Genomic DNA, 17,591 nt, shown 5'->3' with positions numbered 1-17,591 from the left:
ACAGCTAATACCCCATCGAGTACGGTGGACCCACCCAATAAATACATGATGAACGAATGAATAAGGGAATGCTTTGGATTTTTCAAGGAATGAATAGTTCAGAAAATAAGAAAGGGATGATGCAGCCTGTGGAATAAAACTACAGGGAACTAACGTGTGGGCACTTATTTAATACTAAGTAGACCATATTTATATGGGGAAAATGTTAGCTGTGAAAAGCACGATTTTATTGTGTTCTTGAATTAATGTGAAAGTAAAATTATTGGATGGAATGAGACAAATAATCCCAGACCATTTCTTTCATTTGGGCTTACCTAGCTAAAACTGCCACAATGAATAAAGCCCCAGTATCTATTTGGGTAGTTTCAAAAATACAAAATACTTTTTGCACCACGACTTACTTGTTCACATTTTCTCAGTGCCTAATAGATCATGCAGTGTCTTGATTCCCCAGAACTGGATTATTTTCCATCCATCATATGCAGAGCTTTACTCATTTTTCTTCTAAGAGTGTGTAAGGTGATTTCTCATTACTCACTTAGGATGTGCCGGTTGGTTAGGTGGGGAGAGAGAGGTACTGCAGAAGAAATGAAAAAGAGAAAGAAAACAAGAAGAGATTTCAAAATGTCAGGAATTTACCTAATCTCAAGGTTGACTTCATTTTCCACAGAGGAAGAACATGATTAGTTAGTAATGATAACCAACTCCATTTATTTACAAATATTTACTGAGTGGGCAATTTTCATGTGATGCATTGTCTAATGGGGAACATGGACAGGTAAAGGACTTTCAACCTATAGTGCAATAAGGTTGTAGCCACAGAGCATATTAGCAGCATCCAGAGACCTCTAGGTTGAGGTCTGGAGGATGAGTTGGAGCAGAGTTCACTGGAGAGAAGAGAAGGTAGGAGGTGGTGCAGAGTTCTGCAAGAGAAGTGACAGTGATCTGAATTAAGGAGTTGCAGCGACTACGAAAAAAGAGGTGGACTGAATTTAAGAGAGATACAAGATGTATGTTTCATAGGATTTGGCATTTTATTGCATATAAGAAGTAAGAATGAGGGAGGAGATAAGGATGCGATCAACATTACTGACTCGGGCAAAAGACACATCTACCGAGACAGAGAAAATAGGACTGAGAGGAAGTTTTGTTAGGTGACAGAGAGTTCAGTGTTGGGAGCACTGAGTGTCATGTGCACCAGGAGAGATCCAAAAAGAGATATTTATATATAGGTTGTATATATAAATATACACACACAATAATAGGAGTTCCATAAAAACAAAACAGAGAAATCAGAGGGGAGGAAATTATCAAAGCAACCTTTCAAGAAAATTTCCCAGAACTGTAGGACTAGAAGAGCCTACCAAATGCCCAGCATAATGAATGAAAAAAGACCCACACAAGGCACATTGTGAAATTTCACAACACTGGGGAAAAAAAGAGGTACCAAGAGAGTAAACAGATCACATACAAAAGGTTAAAATTTAGAGTGGCATCAGACTTTTAAGTAGCAAACCTGGAAGCTAAAAGAGAAATGCCTTCACAGTTCTGGGGGAAATGATTGCCACGTCGGAATTCTGTATGAAGCCAAACAGTCAACTGTAAGAAGAAATTTTCAGCCACTGAAGATGTCAAATAATTTATTTCTCATGTACATTTCTCTGGAAACTCAAAAAAAAAAGTACTCTACCAAAATAAGGAAGCAGACCAAGAAAAAGGAATACATGAGAGGTCCAGAAAAAAGGAATCCAGTATGGGAAAGAGACAAAGGTATTTTGCGGAATGATGACGAAGGGAGATTCTGGGATGACAGCTGCACAACAGTGCAAGAAGTTATAAGTCCAGAAGAAAATGGAGAATTGAAGCCTCCAGGGAAACAATAATGAAACCTTTTATATAATTGTGAGAGGAGAGTTGTGACTGATAAAGAGTTCTGGGGAGAATTAGCAAAATGCGTAGATATAAACAATCTAAACAAACAACAACCAAGGCAACTATTAAATCCAGGGAAAACAAAAAGTCATACAAGTAAGGAAATTGCTCAGTTGTAAATAATATTTATGTAATTGTAACAAAATGAACAATGAATTTTGACTTAAAAATTATCATACACCTGTATTGAAGAGGGAGGTAGTGCCTATAGAGAGCCTATAGAGAGAAAATTTGTCATTTTCTGTAGTAGAGAGCTATTAAAATGTGGGACATTTTAATGGGACATGGGACATCCCTGGTGGCGCAGTGGTTAATAATCCACCTGCCAATGCAGGGAACACGGGTTTGATCCCTGGTCCGGGAAGATCCCACATGCTGTGGAGCAGCTGGGCCCGTGCGCCACAACTACTAAGCCTGCGCTTTAGAGCCTGTGAGCCACAACTACTGAGCCCACGTGCCGCAACTACTGAATCCCACACGCCTAGAGCCTGTGCTCCACAACAAGAGAAGCCACCGCAACGAGAAGCCCACGCACTGCAACGAAGAGTAACCCCCGCTTGCCGCAACTAGAGAAAGCCCGCACGCAGCAACGAAGACCCAGTGCAGCCAAAAATAAATAAATAAAATAAACTTATTTAAAAAAAAAAGAACTAGCAGTATAGACATGTTACTTACATGTATGGAGATAAATACTAGGAAAAGCAGCTTAAAAAGTTGAAAGTGATGATTATGAATTGGGCATATGGAGGGTGGGACAAGATACTGCTGTTTTTTGTTTTGCCATGTGGAATAATCTTTTAGAAAGGTACAGATGTAGAACTATGATTTTAAAAAAATACGTTAAAAAAATGAGTGCAAACGCTGAAAAGAAAACAATAGGAGGATTGCTGGACTGGGTTGTGGCCGCAGTTACAGCTGTCGACTGTAAACTTGGCGCCTCCACCTGTGTTGTCGTGTGCTCAGCTGGACTAGGGAGGGTGACAGCTGGGTTAAGGGAGGTTGGATTCTGCAGACGGTTGTGACCAAGTGGTTCTGCTGCCTCTGTGATATTAGAGCAAGAGTGTAGACGAGAGGATAGTAGAGGTGAAGGACACTGGGGGTGACTTCAGATTGGATAAGAAAGGAGGCAAAGACAGGAGGAGCCTGGCAGTTTGGGGTAAAGGGATTTGTTGTCTAGATTCATGAACTGATGGAGTGGCAATAACACAGCTGGAGGATAGAAGGTTGTGCTCAGAAGGGGCGGTGTGTGATTTTCAGAGGTGAAGTTCTAGGTGATGACACAGTCCAGGGTGATACCCAGGTGTCCTGATTAAAGGTGCCTGGCAAGAGTTGCAAATGGCTAAGTACTGAAAGGCTGGGATGTCAGATGAGTTATGCAGGGGTCATCGACGTTTACCCGGATGATGGCAGGACCTGGGGTAAGAGGAAGACCACGCCTAAGGGTAAGTGAGGGGCGGTAACTATAATGTAGGTGACAGCAGGGAGCAGTGTTACAGCACATCAGCCAGAAGTTTGGAACCTCAAAGGAAAAGAAGTTTTACACGAGCATGGCGGCTTCAAGTTCTGCTGCGGTATTGGATAGTTTGAAAGAAATCTCCTGACTTGAAGATAAGTTGGATGAGGAGGATGAGGACCATTTGAGAAGCTTGCTCTGAAAGATTAAGGATGGAAGTGGGAGAGGGAGGTTATTTACCAAAGGAGTAAGTAGTTCCACACAGTGTAGACTGAGTGAAAGAGAGGAACGTTGGGGCCAGGGATGGAAAGAATGCTGGGATTCATTGGCCTCCAGCTTTAGAAAACAAACGGCTTGAGCATTCCCTGGTCTCCTGGTCACAGCCCCAAATAGAAGGCCTTCAGCGTCTATGTTCCCCTGCCCCATCCCCGCTCTCTGCTCCAAGCATTCTCCCCCATACACCCTCCTGCTTCCCTTTAAACCTTCCTATGGAGTCAGACTCACCTGGATTCATTGTGTTTCGTACTGCAGGCAGGCAGTAGGGCTCATTACGTTCAGGACTCACCGAGGCCTTTGTGGGGCAGTGAAATGCAAGCTAAAATGAGGGCAGGAGGCCCAAGTTTAGATCTTGCTCAGCCACCTACTAGTAAATGGGGACATGTTACTACCTCCACACCTTCAGTTTCTTCATTTACAAAGTAATAATACCAATAAAAATACCAACAGAGATGAGAGTGGGTTAAAGTGAGGTGATACACATAGAAGCAACTGCAGGGTGCTGCCTGGCATTTATAAATGCTTGTGATAATAAACACACTCCTTGAAATATGACTTCCGTGACAGCTCTCACCTTCTCTTTCACTGGGACAGTGCTTGGTGCCTACTTGGTGCTTAATAATGAATGAATCAGAATATACTTGGGGGATTATAAAGCTTTTAAACAGATATAATATTTTCCCCCCAAACCCACTTCTTCATTCTTTTATCCTTACCTTTTCATAACAATCTTCAGAATTAAATCATCCCTGCTTTTATCCCAGGAAATAATTAGGTCTCTGTTGTGAGTCTGATTTTTTTGTAGGTCTCTATTTGAGGACAGAGACCTCCTTTATTTTACTTTAAATTTCCAGCTACAGGGTCTGCCCTCATGTGTGCAATAAATGGAGTTGAAATGGAATGAACCTTAAATAGGTTAAATCCAGCGTTTTCTCGAGTGTATTCAGATTGTTCCCTCATTAACTCCATTTTCCACCAACATCAGATATTCCTGTTGATTTTTTTAAAGCAGCTAAAACCTGTTTCCTTCTTTTATCCCTGCAAGCCCTCCTGAATCCTCTCTTACGCACTCTCTCTCTCATTTATAACTCATCCAGGTTCCTGTTTTATTTGATGTATTCGTATCTAGATAACATTTCCTTTCTTCATTCTATTCAACCCCTATAAATCTTCCCTTGAAATGTTCCCTCATTCTGTTTGTCTCGTAAGTGACATCAGAATCCCTACTTCCTGATTACATCATTCATTTTTTCCTAATCACCTCCTCCAGTTCCATTGTCTGATGATCATAACACTCATTGTTGCCACATTTACCTTTCATTTTTCTTCTTGCTCCCCTTCATCTTCCTAACATGGCTTTTCATGTTGTCTGGGTGGGTTCTGTAGGGCTGGGGGAAGAATTAGCCCCGTTACCTGTGCTTTCACAGGTGGATGGAGTGAGAAGGTTAGATGGTTGGGGGATAAAGTCAGTTATTGTGCATATTTCTTTATCCTTTTTTTCTTATCTTTTCTTACTTCTACCAAGATTGATGTGCAGGGATTTGTGGCCTATTGTGGGTGAGGTTAAGAGCCTCTGCAAATTCCCTTTGATCTTTTTTTTGATGTGCGTATTTCTTTTTATGAAAAAAAGTATATAGCATTCTTCTAACCGTTATCTTGAATCGAATTTTTCTTTCCATTTTGATGTGCTCAGTGAGGATCCTGACTTAGCCATTGACGTTTGTCATATTTTTTTAAGAGGACAGCCTCATGCCCATCCATCGCTCTTGATTGGGCAGCTTTAGTCACATTCTCATGGCTCCCACGCAGGTGGGCTTGGCATTAAGCATCGTGATGAGCAGGTTGTAATAAAACACAAGGTGGGTCTTGGAATAAAACACAAACACTTGGCAGAGTCACTCAGATCACCATGGAAGACCTTTGTCCGCGTGAGAAGCTGAGCTCGCACGCTATTCTTCCCTCTTCCAAGGAGCTCTGTACAGTTTGCCAGGGAGCACCTTCCGACTTAGGCCTTAGGGCGGTGTTTTGCTGCTCTATTTATGGTGAAACACTTGAGGGCCATTTGGATGTGTAGGGATTGTCTGGAAATGGGTGACTACCATCCGTGACCATGTTTCAAATGAAACTCTATGACTTCTTCTCTGAGACCAGAGTGAGGCTGGCATTTCTTTCCCCACCTGCCACCTTCTTCCTTCCACCCCAAAAGCTCCGATGATAGGGCTCTGGATTTTGTATATACACATTCGTTTATATAGCTCTGAATCTCAGCCTATGTAAGGTACACAAGGAGTAGTTTTGGCCAGTATACCGCCCCATGAAAGATGAGTGTGTATAAGTATTTATTAAGGAGCTATTTCCACTGGCTGGCATCCTGTAATTCAGGTCTTGTCTGGTTGCAAGTTACAGAAACCCAATTCAAACTGCCTTAGCAAAAAAGAATGCAAAAGATCAGAGGGATTTTGGCTCATATAACTGAAAAGTTCAGGAGATGCTGCTAATGTAAGGTGAGGCTGTACACAGTGCCTAGACAAGGTCATCATCAATGTTTTCCATCTCTTGGCCCTTCTTTCCCCTCGGTTGGCTTCTTGTTCACAAAGGCTCTCCCCTTTGGTCAAAGATGGTCAAAGGCAGTTCAGATTTACATCCCACCAGCCTAGGTATCTATCAGAAAAAGAATTCTTTTCTAGTAATTCCAGCAAAATTCTCAAGGTAGGGTTCTTATTATCCCAGGTTGGATCTTCTTTTTATTCCTAAGCCAAGATGCTCTGTCACACTGGTGTGATGCAGAGCTCTGATTGGCCAGGCCTAGGTCACATGCCCACCTCCAGATCCAGGCAGGTCAGCCCCACCCAACCACATGGACCAAGAGCAGGGAAGGGTTGGTTTCCCAAAGGTCAGCATGGGTTCAGTAAATAGAAGCAGCTCAGGCCAGACAAGAGACATCCATCCACTAGAGGCATACAGTCTACACTGGGTGAAAGAAAACAGGGAAAGCTGAATGGGCTCTAAGGAAAGACTGCTATTCAAGAGGAGTTGATGAAATTAGGAAAAGCTTCATAAATAAGTGACAGGGATTCAGGGTACTAATATAGGCCAAATACTTAGTGCCTCTTTGGTGAGCAAAAAGAGTTTCTGCATTTTTTCATTCACATAGACAGTGAAGGTGTGATAGGCTGAATAATGGCCCCCAAATACATCCATGTACTAATCACTGGAACCTATGAATGTTACGTTGCACGGCCACAGGGACTTTGCTGATGTGATTAAGTTAAGGCTCTTGAGATGGGGACAGTGTCCTGAATGATCCAGATAGACCCAGTGTAATCACAAGGGTCCTTATAAGAGGAAGGAGGGAGGAGTTGGAGGAGAAGGAGACGTAATGATGGAAGCACAGACTGCAGTGATGTGCCTTGAAGGTGGAGGAAGGACCACAGCCAAGGAAGGCTGGAATCAGAAAAAGGCAAGGAAGTGGATTCTCCACCAGAACCTCCAGAAGGAACCAGCCCTGCTGACACATTGACAGTAGACCAGTGAGACTGATTTCATACTTCTGACACCCCCCCACCCCAGAACTGTAAGAGAATAAATGTGTGTTGTTTTTAACCACCGAGATCATGGTAATTTGTTCCAGTGGCAAACCGGAAACTCATGCAGAAGGGCTTCAGAGAGGGGAGGAGCTGAATTTGAGGATGATGAGGTGGGCCAAGCAGCTGAGGGAGAGACTGAGCCCTCCAGACTACGAGACAGCACGGTGGGAGCACAGAGCGTCGTAGGGGACCACGGTGTCACAGCAGGGGACGCGCAGCAGAGGAAGTGCGATCCTGGAGCTTGCTTGTTCCACGACACAGAATTGGGGCTTCCTCCTGAAGACCGGGGAAAGCTTGGGAAAGCTTTTAAAAGTAAAATCACGTTATTTGAAAGGTCATTCTGGCAGCTGTAAGGAGGGTGAGTTGACTGAAGATGAAGAATGTAAGACAAAGACTGAGAAATCACTTAGGAGACTTTCCTAGTTGTCCCAGCAAGAAATGAGGAGGACTTAGCTAAGGGAAACCGTGAGGATGGATAAAGGGGCAGAATTAGAGAGACTTAGTAACCGATGAGATTTGGGAGGATAATAAGGAAGAGGACTCACTAGCTTCTGGTTTCAGTGACTAGGGGGACAGTTGACCAGGAAGGAAAATATTGGCAGAGGAGTGGATTGCAGAGGAAGATGATTAGCTCCCTTTAGGGTGTGATGATCTGGTCATCCAGTAGGTAAGTGGTCATGTCCAGTTGACACCTAGAAACGGGTCTGGATCTCAGGAGAGGTGGCTGGGCCCATCTGGATTGGAAATAACAGATCTTTATAGTCATCAGTGGGTATAATTCGGTGGTCCAAGCATGCTGAGTGGACAGGCTCACCCAGAAGAGCGGACTGGAGAAGGTCGAGGCAGAATCCTGGGGCAGCTTTACTAGGCGTAGGGAAAGGACTGAGGGAGAGTGGCCAGAGGGGCAGCAGGAAAACCGTGAGACCAAAACTGGCATTGCTAGGTACTCTGGGATCTTACAGAGTAAAACGAAAGCTGACGGTATACTCAAAAAACATTTAAGCTGAGTCCAGACTGCAAGAAAACTGCAAAGACAACTATAAGTCTTGACTAATTGCCCTAATTTTCTGTGCCATCAAGAGCTCCCAGAACCACACAGGAATTCTCCGGGCAGCACTGTGTTCCTAGGGGGAAGGGTCATGAAACTTTCGACCAAAGTTATTCTTGTAGAATTGGTTGCACTAGGCTGGTTTCTTCCTTCCTTATCCTTTCAGAGAGCTGATAGATTATTTTCATTTTGGTTTTGGTTTCATGCCTTTTATTTTTTATTATAAAAGTAATGTGTGTGCTCATCATTAAAAGTGGAGATAATGCAGAAGCATATTAAAATAAAAAGTAAAATTCCCTTCATCCTACTTCTCAGAAGTAACCATTATTAAAAATATTTAAAAACTAGTAAATGGCCTTTCAGTTATTTTTATATATTTACAACTATAATACATGTAACATTTTTGTGTCATAAAAATGGGATAATACCGTGCATACTGTTCAACAGCTAGCTTTTTAATTTATTTCTCATGGACATCTTTCCACGCCAGTATAATATAGAACAACCTCATTCTTTTTAATGCGGCATAGTGCTACATCGTATGGATATACAGTAGTTTATTTAATCATACCCCTGTGTGCATTTTTGGTTATTTATACATCTCTATTGTTGTGAATAATGTATGAAATGTCTTTGAATGTACATCTTTTCACACTTGTAGAAGTATTCCAAAGAGAGATCTGTAGAAGCAGAATTGCTGGGTCAAGTCTATCAATGTTTAAATTTTTGATGGAAGCTGCCAGATAGCACTCCATGAAGGCTGGATGGAAACTATGGAGACTCTGAATAAATACTTATGTTTAGTTTCCCCTTAAAGTGTTGTGTTTAGCACACACTTTGGCCTTTAACTCTTCTCTTCTGAGTTCCTAGGAGTCTGGCTGACTTTCTGTGTTTGTCGAAACCTAAAATCTGAGCAGAGAGAGGGTTAGAAGAGTGAGGTGAACCATAAGTGGGCTACTCTGCAGGGTGGGTGTGGCTTCAGTGGAGTGGAGTCAGGGCTGGGCTTTCAGGACCCCGCCGGTCCAGCCTTCTGTAACCCCCAAATGCCTGGACATGACCTGCCTTGAAAAGAGCCCGGTGGGAGATGGGCGGACAGCGGGGCATAGACTGAATGGCCACGCTGTCCAGGGCAGGGTGTGTCCTCTGGTTGAAGTTTATGTCCTAGTGGGGAAGGTGGACAGTAAACAAACAGATGTGTGGATGTTTTGGGCGGTGACAAGTGCTGTGAAGAAGAGTGAAGCAGGTGAGGGGCAGAGTGGCAGGTGGCAGGAGGGCTGTTTTACCTGGAGTGTCAGGCACGGCCTCCCTGAAGATTGCCATCTGTGCGGAGACCTGAATGAGCAGATGAGTGAACCAAGCCTAAGGTCTCGGGGAAGCATATTCCATGCAGAAGGAACTCAAGCTAACGTGACCAGAATGGGAGGACGTACAGCAAGTGTGAGCACCAGCAAGGCTGGCAGTGTGGCTGGCGTGTGTGAGCAGGTGCAGAGGGGTGTGTGTGTGTGTGTGTGTGTGTGTGTGTGTGTGTGTGTATTAGCCTGGGTTCTCCAGAGACACAGAACCAGTAGGAGATACATACGTATATACATAACATATTTTATATAGGAAAATAATATATATTTATGTATTAATACATTTATAATACAGAATATCCTATTATATTTATTATGAATAGTATATATATACTATTACATATATACTTTATATATTTTAATATATTATATATTTTATTTATAATAAATATATAAATATATTTTTAAAATATATAGATTTTAATATATATTTATATATTTATATATTTTTTAAATATATAATTATATAAATAAAAATATATTTATTATATATTTTAAATATGTAATTATGTCTATACTTTATATATACTCTTATATATAGTATATATATAATTACAGAATATAGTATATATAGAGTATATATATAGTATAGTATATAGTATATATATTATAGAATATAGAATACATATATATAAAAAGAGATTTATTGTGAGGAATTGGCTCACGTGACTATGGGGGCTGAGAAGTCTCAAGACCTGCAGGCAGTGAGCCCATGGTGTAGGTTCCAGTCCGAGGGCGGGAGAAGACCGATGTCCCAGATCAACCAGTCAGGCAGCTGAAGTTCCCTCTTACCGAACCTTCTGTTCTACTCAGGCCTTCAACAGATTGTATGAGGCCCCCTCACACTGGGGAGGGCAGTCTGCTTTACTCAGTCTACCAGTTCAAATGTTACTCTCATCTAGAATAAGGTATGACCAAATGTCTGGGCAACCGTAGCCCCGTCAGGTTGACACATCACAGGTGTCTGACGTAGCCTGGGGACCAGCGCTTCTGGGCTGTGCTGTTCACTGGCCCACAGTCAGTCCGTGAGCCCTTGAAATATGACCAGTGCTGGACACTGAAGTGATGTTCAGCATGTTGGGTTAAATAAAACATATTATTACAGGTAATCTCACTGTACTTTGCACTTTTTACATGTTGTTGGTAGAAAATTTGAAATTACAGAAGTGGCTCACATTGTATTTCTGTTGGGTAGTGCTGGTCTGTAGGGCCTTGTAGGAGTCTGCATTTCACTCTGAGTATCTTGGGAGGTGAGTGGAGGGTTTTGAGATTGGGAATGACTTGCTCTAACTTGGGTTTGAAGTTAATTCACCTGCTGCCCTGGGGCATATGCAGTAGAGGGGCGGCGGGGGTGGTGGCAGCAGAGCCGGTGGGAGGGGTGGGAGGCCTTGACGGAGGAGGAAGGGGCGATGGTGACCTGGGCTCTGCAGGGGCAGTGGGGAGGGGGAGGAAGTGGTCAGACCTGGGAGATGTTCACCGAGGAGATCCAGCAAGCTTTGCTGATGCACTGAATGGGGGCTGGGAGCCAAGCAAGGTGACTCCTTGTGTGTTCGGCCTGAGCACGGTGAGTGAAGGGTGGAGCCGTTGGCTGAGATGGGAAAGGCTCGGGGTATGTTCACTAAATGCGTGAAGCGCCTTTTCTGAGAGTAGGAAGAAAAAAAGTAGTGGCTAGACATGCAAAAGGGAACTCAGACCTTAGAAGAGGTAAATCAACAAGACTCAAACGGTGTGTCCAAAGGCGGTGAAACAGAGGAGGTGCTCACAGGTGTGTGGGAGGAACCTCAGGAGACAGGCGGACAAGCATAGAGAGGGGTGAGGCAGGTCCGATGGTGTTGGGAGAAGCAGTAGCCCAGTCAGGCCAGAAAAGGAGAGAGGAGGGACAGAGAGGTTGGCTCCAGACACCTGCCTCCCTCTCCAAAGCCTGGAAATTATCTCTCCCCAGTCGTACACACACACACACACTTGCATGCACACATACATATAAATGATCTGTAATAGTGCTTTTAAAGCTGTAAGGGAAAAGTTGACATATTTGAACATTTAAAAAATTTAAAACTACTGTACAAGGAAAGGTACTGTAAATAAGTTGTAAAAAGTGAAAGGCTGGAAAATATAATTTGTATAGCAGGCAAAGGATTAATATCCAGCATAAATGAAGAGTTCTTACACATCAGTAAGAAAAATGGGCAGAGGGTTTAATTAGGCCATTTTCAAATAAAGAAATGCACATGACCAATTTGAAAAGATTCTAAGTGTGTGGCAAAAATTGAAATGATGAGACTTCAGTGTCGGTAGGGCATGGGGCGTGTAGGAAGAACTGGCCTCACACACTTGGTTGGGAGTGTAACTTTAGTAGCTTTTCGTGGAGGACAATTGGGCTGTATCTGGTAATATTGCAAATGAGCAGGATCTTAATCCAGCAAAAGCGTATCTGTGCATTCATCCTGTAAAGATACTGGTACGTGTGTACAAAGAAACAAGTAGAAGAATGTTTATTACAGCACATTTAGCAATTTTAATCACTAACACTTGCAAACAATCTAAATGTTCGTCAACAGGAGGATGGGTAAATTATGGTACATCTTTGCCCATTAATATGATGTGGCATTTTTTTAAAGACCTATGAATACACTGATATGAAAAAGATCTTCAAAAGTGTGGGTAGGTAAAAAGAAATTGCAGTATGGGATGCATTTAGCTAATTAATAGCTGTATTTGTATTTGGGTAGATATACTTATAAATACCTAGAAGAAGGTCTGGAAGAGTAAACGCCAGATTGCTAGCTGGTTACCTCTGGAAGAGGACTAAGGATGCAGGGCGTGGGGCAAAGTGGGAAGTTTGTGTTCCGCTTCTAAGAAACCATCACCATCACGAGGGGTTATTTCTGAAACGACATAATAAACTGTGCTGAGGCGGAGATGGGTCTAGGTACACCCAGGTCGACGTTATTCCTCTGATCTTCCATCCATCATTCTTGGACTTTCTGATGAAGGGGATGTGAAGGGGAGGGTCTGTGCCCAGCACACAAGGGAGAAACGGTGCTGTGTCCTGAGTGCCTGGTCTTAGACATGGCCCGAGCTCAGGCTGTCCCGTGCTGCTGCAGCCGGCTCTGCCAGCAGGTTCTACAGAGGCTCAGCTGCAGCAGAGAGAGAGCTCAGAGGCTGTCCAGGTCACCTCGGTGGACCAGCTGTGTGGAAATTAATTAGAGGCAGACTGTGTCCCCCGCGGCTCGACTCTCATGATGCTGGAGTTGCTAGCAGTTAGATTCGGCTACAGCTTCCTTCTCCATGTAATGAAAATTTGTTTTGGCAGAAGGAGGCAGGCAGACTGAGGACAGCACAATTTTAATTCCCAGATAGTTTGTCAGGGTCCTTGGGGTGCGGTGACCTCCAGAGATAGGGGTGGTTTTCATCAAATCAGAGACAGCAGTGTACTTATTCCTCTGACCACGCAAAACGAAATTCCCTCTGCTATAAACAAGTGTGTCATTCCTGAAGCACAGGGGGTGGTGACCATAGCAACAAATCACCCAAATATTATTTTGTTCTCTGTGCCTTTTGTTAAGCCTCCCTTTCCACAAACAATTTGTGTTTGTTTCAATTGTAAAGAGCTCTCTTTGTTTCTTTTTCTCTTTTTAAACTATATATAGGAACAAAGAAAGAAGTACAAAAAGATCAAGATGCTAATAAACCTGCAGTTTCATCTCCTAAGAGAACAGCGGCTTCAACCACCAAGCTTCATTCACCAGGTATTTAAGAAATGTGAACTGTGTTATCTGTGGAGACTTGAACTTGGAATTTATTTTGTTCAAATGTCATTAATGGAGCAATGCCAGCCCATGTGGTATGCGTGATGGTTCCAGGGCTTGACATACATGTATGGATGTGTTCTGACTCTAGCTGAAATGAACCAGCTGTTGGCATCATTTTGTCTTAAAACACAAAATGTTATGCTACGTTTAAGTGGTAGAATCTTCTCTGTGTAGGAGTATCTGCTATTCCAACAGAATATAAAATAATTTATAATTGAAAAATAGACTTTGGAGATCTAACTTCAAGAGATAATATTTCCCAAAAAGAAGAAACACAGAGAAATGGTAGATATCAAATACTTGTTATTTTGTTTATTTACATCCTGATATGAATAAGCTACATCATGTCACATGAAAGTTGAAAATTGTTTATTAAGAAAACTCATACTGTAAGGTATCAACCCCTTTGCAGAATAGAGTGCAATATAACCTCAGAACATTTTCTTTAAGCACAAAAATAGTAGCAGTAATAGCAGCTAATGTTTGAGTTCTTACTGTATACCATGTACAGTCCTAAGCTCTTTAGATATATTCATTTATTTAAGGCCCACAATAACGGGGAGACAGGTACTATTATTGCCTCTCCCTTTACATGTGAGGAAATTGAGGTACAGAGATTTTTGTTAATTTGCCCAGAGTCACAGGAAATAAGTAGTAGAGTATTGGTTTGAATGCAGGCACTCTGAATCCCCAAACTGCACTCTTAGTTGCCACACTGTTAACCAGAATGCTTGGAGAATAGTGAACTTTTTAATATTTCTGGTAAATCAAACATGTGTAGGAAGTAATCCAAAGCCACACACGAGAGGGTCAGGAGACAAAACCTGTTACCAATGGAAAGTTCGCGTGCATGATGCACAGTGAGGCCAAACAAACGGAAATTTCGGAGTTTGGAGTAGAGAAAGGTTTATTGCAGGGCCATGCAAGGAGATGGGTGGCTTGTGCCCACAAAACCCCGAACTGCTCAAAGGGTTTCAGCAAAGCATTTTTAAAGGCAAGGTAAGGGAAGGGCATGGTTAGTTGTTGCAAACTTCTTTGTGTCGAAATCCTTTGTTCTTGCAGCTGTGCATGTAGGTCAGGTTAGGCTGTTCCTGTAAACCTCCAACAAGACAAATGCTTTTCTCTGTTCTGCAACTTTTTTTCTCTATAAGAATGACCTTCTTAAAGGTCAGAGCCTTGAGAAGAGGCTATCCTGTATATTTCAGGCTATAGGCAACATTCTTTTACAAAAGGTGCAGAGCCAGCATGACTAAGCACAGGCAGCAAAGCAAAAGAAACAGATCTAATATGGAGTCAGATACAAGCCCAGTGCCTAAAGAGGGTGGGAGATGAGATGGGAGAACCCTTCATAAATCTGGAATTTCTGAAGGGCAACACCCTCACTAGACAAATTAGGAAAGGAAAGAAGCTCACCCTGCAGGAGGAGTCTGGCCTATTGTGCTTTGGCTCTGAGAGAAGGTGGGAAGGGAACCAGTCCTCCCTTAGGAAATCCTCACCTCAATCCGCCCTGCCTCAATCAGGGAGCTGGAATGCCTGCTACCACTACAGTCTGAAAATTCAACTTAAAATGCTACAGTACTTGTATCCACTTGGTGAATAAAATGTGAAACTGCTACACACACAAGGAAATAAGCCACTGTGAGTGAGGTCCTTATTTGTAAGTAAATGGATAAATTGTGGTATTTATACAGTGGAATTCTATTCACCAATAAGAGAGTAAAGATGTTTTACATTGTGTAATTTCAGACTTGGTTAAGTTAAACTATACATGTTAACATTTTTAGAATTACCAATAAAATAGAGTTCTGAACCAGTAGGGGGAAAAGTTGGAAAGAGGGGTTAAGAAAAATTTAAATCTATATAAATGAAGGCAAAAGAGGGAGAAAGGAAAAAGAAAACAGAGAGAGGAAAAGAGAGGAAAGAAGGAAGGGAGGAGGTAGGGATATGGGAGAAATTGAAAGAATAAAATAAGGTATTAGAAATGAATTCAGGGACTTCCCTGGTGGCGCCGTGGTTAAGAATCCGCCTGCCAGTGCAGGGGACATGGGTTCCAGCCCTGGTCCGGGAAGATACCACATGCCACGGAGCAACTAAGCCCGTGCGCCACAACTACTGAGCCTGCGCTCTAGAGCCTGCGAGCCACAACTACTGAGCCCGCGTCCACAACTACTGAAGCCTGTGTGCCTAGAGCCCCTGCTCCACAGCAAGAGAAGCCACTGCAATGAGAAGCCCACACACCACAACGAAGAGTAGCCGCCGCTCGCTGCAACTAGAGAAAGCCCGTGCGCAGCAACACAGCCAAAAATAAATTAATTAATTAATTAAAAAAAAATTAATTTAAAGATGTCATAATGAATGTACACGAACTAAACTCTTAGACTAAATCACAGATTTAGATTACCAGACTGGATTCATTTATTGAACAGTCACACAGTATTTATTAAGTGCACATTGTATGATGTAAAATCTAGCTTTAGACTGTTTTACAAAGTACACACCTAAAATATAAGAATACTAGGGAATTCCCTGGTGGTCCAGTGGTTAGGGCTCCACACTTCCATTGCAGGGATCTTAGTTCCTCAACGGGTTCAATCCCTGGTCGGGGAACTAAGATCCCTCATAACACGTGGCAAAAAAAAAAAATCCTAAAAGGTTGAAAATAAAAGGACTGAAATATTTATGCCAAGAAAATACAAAACAAAAAAATGTGTGGTATTTTGTATTGAAACATCTTTATTGTGGTATAATTAATAAAGATTAAACTACACATATTGAAAGTGTACAGTTTGGTGAGTTTCGACATATGTATGCACATGTGAAACCATCACCGCAGTCAAGACGGCAAACATGTCCACCATCCCCTGGAGTTCCCTGGTGCCCCTTTGTCATCCTCTCCACCTAGCCCTTTGCACCCACACCCCAATCCCCGCTCTGTCCCTAAAGGTTAGTTTGGATTTGCTAAAGGTTGATACAGATGGAATCATATAATATATACTCTACTTTTATCTGGCTTCTTTTACTCAGCATGGCTTTTTTGAGATCTAGCCACGTGGCAATAGTCCATTCCTTTTTATTGGTGAATAGAATTCCACTGTGTAAATAACCACAGTTTATCCATTTACCTATTGAGAGACTTTGGGGTTTTTTCCCCAAGGATTTGGCTATTATAAATGAAGCTACTATGCACATTTGTACAAGTCTTGGTATGGCCTTCTGCTTTTATTCCTCTTGGCAAATAGCTAGGAGTGGAATGCCTGAGTCATATGGTAGCTATGTGTTTAACTTTTTAAAACTGTTTAAAAGTTTTCCAAGCTGTTTTCCAAAGTGGTTTTACCATTTTATATTCCCATCGGTGGTGTCTCAGAGATCCAGTTTCTCCACATCCTTGCCAACCCTTGGTATGGTCAGTTTTTTTAATAGTATACATTATAGTAGGTACACAGTGGTATCTCGTGGTTTTAATTTGCATTTCCCTAATAACTAATGATGTTATAATGTTGAGCATCTTTTTGTTTATTTGACATCTGTGTATATTCTTTGATAAAATATATATTCCAATCTTTCGTCATTTGGGGTTTTTTGGTCTTCTTTTTATTGAATTTTGAGTTTTTATATATTTTGGATACAGTTTTTTCAGCTATGTGATTTGCAATTTTTTCTCCACAATTTGTGACTTGTTTTGCTTCTCTTAACAATGTCTTTTGAAGATTAGATGTTCTTAATTTTCATGAAGTCCAATTCATAATTTTTTTCTTTTATGGACCATATTGTGAGTGTTATCTAAAAAATATTTGCATAACCCAAGGTCGCAAAGATTCTCTCCTACATTTTATTCTAAAAAGATTTATAGTTATAGGTTTTATATTTAAGTCTATGATCCATTTAATTTAATTTTTGTATATAGTGTGAGGTATGGCTTGACTCTCTTTTTGCAGAAGGATATACAATTGATTTCTACTCTGACCATTATTATTTCTCTTCTGCTTACACTGGATTTAATTAGTTAATGTCATTAATTTGAAGTCTTTCTGCTTTTCTAATGTGCACCTAGTACAGTAAATTTTCCTCTATATATACTGCTTTTAGCTATGTAATCTACAAATTTTGATATATTGGGTTTTCATCTTCATT

The 17,591-nt window shown here is 41.8% G+C and overlaps 1 protein-coding gene across 1 annotated transcript in view; it reads left to right on the top strand.

The window, feature by feature from the left end:
• The window catches only part of MTUS2 (microtubule associated scaffold protein 2), a 318,132-nt gene that overhangs the window by 167,983 nt on the left and 132,558 nt on the right, over window positions 1-17,591 (top strand). The window contains exon 5 of the mRNA XM_061170836.1: window positions 13,299-13,397. Coding sequence (XP_061026819.1) covers window positions 13,299-13,397 — 99 coding nt within the window. The remainder of the gene's footprint in view (window positions 1-13,298; window positions 13,398-17,591) is intronic.

Source organism: Eubalaena glacialis, chromosome 16 (genome assembly GCF_028564815.1).
Source record: "Eubalaena glacialis isolate mEubGla1 chromosome 16, mEubGla1.1.hap2.+ XY, whole genome shotgun sequence".
NCBI lineage: Eukaryota > Metazoa > Chordata > Mammalia > Artiodactyla > Balaenidae > Eubalaena > Eubalaena glacialis.
This window is presented reverse-complemented; position numbering and strand designations above follow the sequence as displayed.